This window comes from Pteropus medius, unplaced genomic scaffold (assembly GCF_902729225.1).
Source record: "Pteropus medius unplaced genomic scaffold, Ma_sr-lr_union100, whole genome shotgun sequence".
Classification (NCBI taxonomy): domain Eukaryota; kingdom Metazoa; phylum Chordata; class Mammalia; order Chiroptera; family Pteropodidae; genus Pteropus; species Pteropus medius.
In genome coordinates this window covers 15931281-15939894 of record NW_024349799.1, presented here as the reverse complement: position 1 = coordinate 15939894, position 8614 = coordinate 15931281, and the positions used below count along the sequence as shown (strand labels likewise).

Sequence of the window (8614 nt, the reverse complement as noted above, 5' to 3'; positions counted from 1 at the left end):
TAGCCTAAACCGCCCCCGCCCCGTCCCCGGCTTCGGCCCTGGAGTAAAGGGTAGCCTTTGGGGTGGCGCAGTGGAATCTCCACCCACATCAGACGTGCGTGGACAAAGACAAGAGTTTAGGGGCAAGGAAAGACTTGGTTTTAAAAGAAGAGGGGCGAAAAGTCAAAGATAGGCCTGGACACAACTGCAGAATTTCCTTCTCGGCGTCCCACCCTCCGTTCACAAAGTGGTCTCATCCGCACCCGCGAATGTGACCCTGATAGACACTGGCCCTTTAAACAGAAGGCTGGCGGTGCGGGGTGTCCATGTGGAGCTGCTCCATGCCGTGTTGTCCTGCCCGTCCATTGGCCCATGGCCCGGTGACGTAGCCTAATAGAATGCGAACGCACTGCGGGGGGAGGAAGGGAGGCAAAACGCGGAATCGGATCACCACTCCGCTCCCTCCGCCAGTTTTCTGGCAGCCTCATGCTGTCAGCCCCGCCCAGAGGCGGATCCCGGGGGAATTGCGACAGCCGGGTAGTTGCAGGAATTAGGTCACGTGTGGGTAGAGAACGAAGACCTAGGGATTACGCCAATCTCTATAATACTGTTTTCTTGACCCGGAATATCCTTATTTGAGCTAAGTCTTAAATTTTCCACCCTTCCTTCCCTGCAGCTGGACAAATTTCGTTGTGAATGACCCAAACGTGGAGCCCTAGCTCAACCTGTGGCCAGATCCGGGCGGGGTAAAGCGGGAAAGCGGAAATGCAGGGCGCTAACCGGGCTGGAGCTTTTCCCACCCCCCACCCAGGCCACGTGTGCGCGCGCCGTCTATGGTGGGCGGGACCAGATCAATTGAGGCCCCGCCCCTCCTTCCGTGAGACGCCGCGGCCCTGCGGGTGGGGGCTCCGGTCCGGGCTTTGGCTGCGGCCCCGGTGTAGTAGCGGGGGCGGCGGCCGGGGGCAGCGCGGCTCCTTCCCTTGTTGTGTGTGTCGGTGCCTCCTCGCCATCTTGTTGCAAAGCCTTTTCTTGTCGGCGGGACTCCTGGGGGCCGCGGGGCGGGAGGCATTAGAAGAGAAGAAGAGAGGGAGAAGGAGGGAGCCAGTGCCGCCTCTTTTTTTTTTTTTGCATCAAATTTTTAAAAATTTGCAAATTATATTTCGCAAATATTTTGGGAGACATTGATTTTTCTCCCCGTGCTTTCTCGTTCTTCCTTGTGGAGTGCGTTGCGCCGCCCAGCCCTGTCGTCCCCCGGAGGTGACCCCTCCCTCCTGCCTGCCCGCCAGCCTGACCTGTGCCCGGCTCGCGGGCCGCAGTCTCGGCCCAGGCGCGCCCCCGGCAGCTCTTGACGCGATGAGCATAGAGACGCTACTGGAGGCGGCCCGCTTCCTGGAATGGCAAGCGCAGCAACAACAGAGAGCACGTGGTGAGCGGCCGGGCTGGGCCCCAGGGGCACAGGGGAAGGGGAGGCGAGCGACCCCGGTCCCCAAACCCACGCCAGAACCACAGGCAGGACCCCCTCCCTGGAGGCCGGCGAAGTGGGACAGCGCAAGGCTCCGCACAAGAGCCGCCACTCGAGAGGAGTGTTGTGGACAGTGAAATTAATTACTGAATTCATTAACATGCAGCGAGAGACCTGGCTCCTGTGGGCGCCACCCCAGCTGCCTGCCACCCCTTGTGCACCGTTGGTGGGGGAGCTGTTTTCCCATGGGCCAGCGGCGCCCTCCGTAGCGCAGAGGATGTGTGAGCTGAGGGGGGGTGATCAATGGTGTTGCGTGGGGGTGGCAGACCTGCGTGTGCGTGCGTGTGTGCACAGGCGATATGTGATGGGAACCTCGAGGAGAGCGGATGATGTACGGACGGGCGAGTGTAGAGTGCATAAGAGTGGGCGTGTGTGTAACGGAGTGGGGGGTAGGAATTACTCTACGCGGAGCAGCTCCCTGTCTTCCCTGGCCCTGTGGGAAGGGTGCGGGGGGGGTGCTCCCGGCAGATCTACGCGCCGCTTGGGGCGGAGGCGGCCTTTGCAGAATGAAATGACATCGCGTGTCTTATGATCCTGGCCAGCCCCGCCTGACCCCGCCTCCCAGAGCTTGGGCTGGGTCGCGCGTCAGGGGTTTGGGTGAGAGCCAGGCTGATCGGATGTTTGAGATACGGCCCACAGGTCGCTGGGGGGCAGTTCTGGGGCCCCCCTTCCTGTGCCCCACTTTAGCCGGTGTGGAATGTGGCGTGTCTGCGCGTTCCAAACCCGCTCTCGGCTGGAATGTTGCGTGTGCCTGCGTTCCAAGCCCGTTGGTTACACTGGGTAGTGACGTGGACGGGCCCCGCCCCCGACCACGTGCACGGGGGACACTCCCGCTGGGGACCGCGCGGCCTGGCCCCTCCTCTCTGCCTCGCTCTCGGCGGGAGGCGGGACATGGGCGGGGCTGGCTGGGGTCCTTGCGCCGGGTTGGGTTCTGGCACTGGGCGCTGGGCATCTACTGGGGTGAGCCTTTACCCTACGAAGGAGGAGCCGAGCTCACCTGTCGGTTCTCACCCCAACCTCCAGTTTTTGATCCTGGGGCGAGGGAAACCCTCAGAACCGCACACCGACAGGACATTTAGAGCTCACATTCCCACTTACCCCAAAACATTTTCACCAGGACCTCCTGGCACCATCCCTGGCCACATTGTGGAATGAGCCAGGCTGAGAAGGGGCAGTCTTTGGCGCTCCCTCGAAAGGGGGGAGACCAAGATTTCAGATGACCCCTCTCCCCACGCGCCCTTTTTGATGGTCTCCAGCTTCAGCTTGCTTCAGATATAGGAGCTGGAGGGGAAAGACCTCTGTTTTCTGTTGCTAGGGCCTCGGCCCTGAATCCGTCGGTGCTTATGCGGTATCCGGGGACTCCTGCCCTCTCCAACCCTCCCCCTCCCAACCCTTAAGCCGGGTTGGTTGTGGTGGTGATTATGCTTCGCCCTCCTTTCCTTTCTCTCCCTATTGTTGCTTCAATGATGAGTCATGCAGGAGGTAGTAGTGTGTGTTTTGTGTGTGTGTGTGTGTGTGTTTGCGCGCGCGCGCCGCCGCGGCGGGAGGCGGGATGGGGGGGGCAGCGGACCGGGGAGGGGGCGGACGCCGGGATTGCCGGCCTAGTCGGGTCGACCGGCCTCTCAAGGTCAAAAGTCACTCGAGATATGTGAGACCGAGATGCTTGAGTTTTGCAGAACTGATGAGTTAGGACATCAGCTCACGCGACCTTCCCCCTTGTCTTTGGGGTCCAGAGCAGCCTCCGGCGGTGGACAGTGTTGGTGGTGACAATGCCCTGCGTGTGGGGGAGGTGTGTGCACAAGATTTGGAGAGACTGAGTCATCTACCACCATCAACACAATGCAATTTGAGAATAACCTATTGTGTCCCTACTATGTACCAGGCGCTGTGCTTGAGGTGAACAGAATTAACCCTGACCTAGTCCCAAGGAATTGCTCACTTCACCTTCACTTTACCTGCAAGCTTGTTGGCCATATGGGGAAGGGGAGAGATTCCCAATGTTACCTTTCCTGCCCTTTCCAAAATGTCAGTCCACACCCAATCCAGAAGGACAGGGATGATATGTACAACACGTTGAAGGAATCTAGGAATGGTTCTCTCTAAGAAGTTGCAGATTTCTGCCGCCTTCTCCAGGTGGTGAGAACTGGAGGCAGGGAGCTGAGTTGCAGCCCAGATTAGCTGTCCAGTCACAGCTTCTTGTTGGTGGGGCAGGGGTCTTAGGGGATGGGTGGAGGCTGGAAAGCCAAATCTACACCAAAAACAGATGGCTAGACCTGGCTACAGTAGTTTAATCTTCAGAATTCTTTTCTCCTTCTTGAGGGTCTGTCCTTTGACCGGGGATGGGAAGAATGGAAGAAAAGGGGGTTGGTGCATGAACCTGCTGACCAGAAATACTGTCCCAGGGCTTGTACCTGATCAGCTCTGAACCAGGAGCCTCTTGTGCATGCCCCTGTTTAACTTCAAGGGTCATTTTCCTGACCTAGAGCAGGCAGTTTGCTCCCATGATGAACCTGAGGATGTTTGTGCGCGCGCACGCGCGCGCGCACACACACACACACACACACACAGGGTGAGCTTGGGAGCACTCAGAGAAGGAAGGACAAGGCCATCCTGGTGGTTAGCAGAAGGGCCTGGTCATTTCCAGTATTCATGGAGGTGGCTCTAATGAATCTCTCTCCTACCTGTTAGCATGCAGAAAGGGAGAATTACCCTGAATATTTAGGATCACCAGGTGTGGATTCCTCAGGTCCCAACCCTGTGCCTGCCAAGCCCCTGGGCCACAGTGGTGAGAGCTGGCTAAAGGGAACCCAATGCCCATACTCTCCACAGTGGCTCCTGAATCACCCCAGGGGGGTTATGCTAAATTCTTACGAGGGGGACAGCCTCTGGTCACAGCTCAGGGAAGGTTACAGAGTATGTATGTGCATATGTAGGAATGAGAGAGGGTGTGCACTCATGGGTGCAGCAGAGCATTATTTTAAAGAGCCTAAACCCATATGCTCCTGAGGGAGGCCTCAAGGGACTGCCAGCTTGCTCCCCCCACTGTCTCCCTCTCTGCAGTGCATGCTGGCTGAAAATTGAGTCAGAGCTGGCTGGGAGGAAGCAGGAAGCTTTGATGGGCTGGATCTGGCTTGGGCCACCTCTCCTTTTTCACCACCCATTAAGCTTTTTCATGCTGATCCAGGTGTGATAGTTTGGCTATTCACTTGGGCCTTTCCTGGCACCTGTGAGGCATATCTGCCTGGCTCTGGAAGAGAGAGGGTAGGTGAGAAGGCCATTTCCTGGATGAGCTTTGGAGTTGCTTTAAAGTATGGGGAGTATGAGGTCTGCCTTCAATCTGAGTTCCCAGGGCACCTATCCTTGGAGCCCTGTCTGTCCTCCCGTTTATGGGAGAGTGGAACACTTGCCTCAAGACCAATGAAAGTTGGGTCCTGGCTCAAAGGAATGGAAGGGGGCGCTGTGTTTGGCCCTGAGCTCCAGAGCCTTGTCTTAGGAATGGGGTAGGTGCAAGTAAGGAGGTTGAGCAGGGAATTGGATTAGGGATATTCCAGGCTGGGCTTGAGAAGGGCTCTGTAGCTGGAACAGCAGGCTTCTTCCCTGTGTGGTCTTTGGGAAGTTGGAGCAGAGAGAGCTGGTTTTCTATGGGGCTGTGACATCAGTCAGTGCTGGCTGAAAAGGCCTGGGAGAGCAAGGCCTCCTCTCACTGTAGTAGAAACCTGCTTTGGCCTATAGCCAGGCAGGGGAGATACAGAAGAGGCCTGTACTGACCTGTCCAGCCTTTGAGCTCTAGCTGCTGGGAAACCACTGAGTGCTTCCCCTCTCAGAGCACGTCCCCCTCTACTTCCTCCTTTGCCTCTTCTCCTGTGTGGGAGGGAGGGGCTCAGAGCAGGCCTGGCTCACTCAAGTTGTTGATTGGCCAAAGGGTCCTGAGGCCTCAGGGTTTTGGGGGCCCCAGAGCTAGACAGACATGTAGGGGATTGATGCCCTCCTGCTGAGAGGGGGCACTTAGCCAACCACATCCCTCAGCTCCACCCTTTGTGGGGTGGCGTTTTTGGGGCGTGTCTGTAGACCAATGCTCTCAGCTGGGTTAGTCAGCAGTGTGGTGAATCCAGGGCAAGAGGGAGGGCTAGTTGACCAGCCTGCTTCTTGGCCTGGGGGCTGCAGCTCCTCCTCAGAGCCCTGGCCCAGCCCTGTAGTCAGGGAACCAGAATGGTGGGGCCCCTAAACAGGGCAGGGTGGAGATGAAGTAGGACCCCTGGAGCAGAAAGGGCCCTCTCCCATTCCTGCATGGCTTTCAGCAGAGATGCTGGACTGATGGTGCAAGGTTGCCTAAGCTCATTGCCCTGTTCAATTGCTTTTTAACAGCCAGGCTTTCCTTTCTGCCTGCCTCTTACCTTTCTAGTTTGTGCTGCTGGGGGTGGTGGAAGGACAGGGGGGATTTAGGGAAAATGAGTTTTAGCATGACAGGGCAGAGAAGGACTAAGTGTTTTGTATGGTCCCTGAGGTAACCACAGGCTTTGGGATCTAGCCTGGGAGTCCTGACTCCTGGGCCTAGTTTCCTTATGTGTGAGTTGAAGGCGATGTCCTTGCCCTGCCTGTAGTGGGGTGCTCTTGTTAAGACCTAGGTGTGTGCGTATGTGTAGACACCTAGTGAGCATAGGTTGGCACAGCAAATACTGGGCATCCACCAGGTGTCAAGAGACCTAGCTGGGTCTAGCCCATTTTACCTGTGACTTGCTGTGTGATCCTCAACAAATCACTTTGCCTCTCTGAGCTCATTTAGCTCATCTGTGAAACGAAGGTATTGCCTGCCTTCTAGAAGGTACTTGGTAAATACTGTTGAAGGTCTTGCCCAGAAGCTATGATCTGTCTGCCCCTGCCCCCTTCATTCTCCTTTGGTGGCCTGTGAGGTCTTTTGTGACTGGCTTCTGCCCACCTCACCTATCACTCTTGTTCCTGACCCTTCCTGCTTATCAGCTGCTTAACCCCTCAACCATCAGGTTGCCAGGCCTTACCAGCACCCTCTCTGACAGTTCTTGCTCTGCCTAAGGCCTCTCTTCCCCCTAGCCTGTTGTTCCTGTTACTTGTCCCTCCCCTCACCCCCAGGATGTGAGCCCAGCAAAGGCAGGGACTGGGTATGTTTCATTTGTTCACGCCTATGCCCCTAGCACTTAGCCCAGTGCCTGGCTTGATGTGGATGGGTATTTGTGACCTCTCAGGCTGAGTAGAGGTGTCATTAAACATTGACTGGGGACATGGTTCCATAGTGTAGCGGTTAGCACGTCTGCTTTACACGCAGAAGGTCCTGGGTTTGCGCCCCAGTGTAGCCACGGTCCATGGTCTATGGCCATGCCACCCTGAACAAGCCCGATGTCCGATCTCGGAAGCTAAGCAGGGTTGTGCCTGGTTAGTACTTGGACAGGGGACCACCTAGGTAGACCAGGTGCTGTAGGCATAAATAATAATAAATTCATATTAAAAAAAAACCGACTGGGACAAGATCAGAGGGCGAGTTACGGTTGGAGGACAGGTGAAGCTAAAGTCCAGGACTGTTGGCCCTGCTGAGATGCCCCTTGTATTCTCTCTGCTTAGAGGAGCAGGAGCGGCTTCGCTTGGAGCGGGAGCGGGAGCAGGAACAGAAGAAGGCCAGCAGCCTGGCTAGGCTGGCCCATGCCCTGCCTGTGGAGGAACCCAGAATTGAGGCACCGCCCCTGCCTCTGTCGCCCCCAGCACCCCCACCTGCACCCCCACCCCCGCGCCTCCCACTGCCATCCCACCCCACTGACTGTCATTCCTATTCCAGTAGTGACCAACTCCTCAGCCTCTTCCCCAGCCCCACCACTGCCCCTGCAGCCAGCCTCTCTGCCCCTGGCACCTCGCCAGCCAGCCCTGGTTAGCACCCCTGGACTCAGCATTAAGGAGCCTGCTTCCCTGCCCACCAGGCCACAGGTGCCTACCCCTGCTCCCCTACTGCCAGACTCCAAGACCACCCTTCCGCCTACTGGCAGCCCCAAGCCTTTGCAGCCCCTCCCCACACCCATCCTGACCATAGCACCACACCCTGGAGTCCAGCCGCAGCTGGCCCCCCAGCAGCCACCCCCACCCACTCTTGGGACCCTGAAGTTGGCTCCAGCTGAAGAAGTCAAATCCGGCGAACAGAAGAAGAGGCCTGGGGGGTGAGTGAGGTGTGGCAGAGTGGGGCGGTGGGGTGGAGAGAACTGCCCACCCCCTAGGCTGTGTGTGCAAGAGAAAGTACCCCCCAAGCCACACCCTCCCTACCTCTCCAAACTAGTGGTGCCCTCCTATATTTGGACACATTCTTACTGTGCTGATGCCCATCTCCACTCGAGTAGTGGAGAATGGCTCTTGCCCTCTGTTCTCAGGCTTCTGTGTTCTCTGACCCCCAAGGTTGGGGCTGATACCATTTACATGTCTTTGGGCAATGTTCTATTATAGGCCTTGGGTGAGGGTTGGGGGATTAACTGGCTATTTTCTGAGTCTCCGGACCCCCCTGTCTCCTCCAGAGGTGAAGAGGTAGCATGGAGGATTAAAGGAGTTGTGAATTGTGAGCATACATGTGCCCTCCAGAGGGTGAATGCAACAGGGCACAGGGCAAACATTTCCCATTGCAGCTTTTCTAGAGAAAGTCGGGGACAAAAAGCCTGTGGCATTTGGGGGGTGGGGGCAGGGGGCAGGAAGGCCGCCTAATCAGGCCCTCCTCCCTGAGCCTCTTGTCTGTCTGGGTTACAGGATCGGAACCAGAGAAGTCCACAACAAATTGGAGAAAAACAGGTGTGTGTGCGTGCGTGTGTGACTCTGGTCCCACCCTTGGTCCCCCAAGCTCTCCTGGGCCCTTCCCTCTCCTTCCTCACCCTTTCCCCACCCCTCTGGTGCTGGCTGACCTGCGCTGCTCCCCCTCCTCTCCCCAGGAGGGCCCACTTGAAGGAATGCTTTGAGACCCTGAAGCGAAACATCCCCAACGTGGACGACAAGAAGACATCGAATTTGAGCGTGCTGCGGACGGCACTGCGGTACATCCAGGTATGGGGGAGGGAAGCACCGCCAAGAGGAGGAAGGCAGCGCGAGCTTCCTCCCCACTGCCCTCCACCCCTC

The 8614-nt window shown here is 57.3% G+C and overlaps 1 protein-coding gene and 1 pseudogene across 1 annotated transcript in view; both read left to right on the top strand.

The window, feature by feature from the left end:
* The first annotated feature begins 864 nt into the window (after nt 1–864).
* Nucleotides 865–8614, top strand: part of MNT (MAX network transcriptional repressor) — a 16469-nt gene continuing 8719 nt past the window's right edge. The window contains 5 exon segments of the mRNA XM_039886342.1: nt 865–1405; nt 7094–7266; nt 7268–7677; nt 8252–8293; nt 8431–8542. Coding sequence (XP_039742276.1) covers nt 1333–1405; nt 7094–7266; nt 7268–7677; nt 8252–8293; nt 8431–8542 — 810 coding nt within the window. The 5' untranslated portion in view covers nt 865–1332.
* On the top strand, nt 6841–6956 carry LOC120621330 (uncharacterized; annotated as a pseudogene).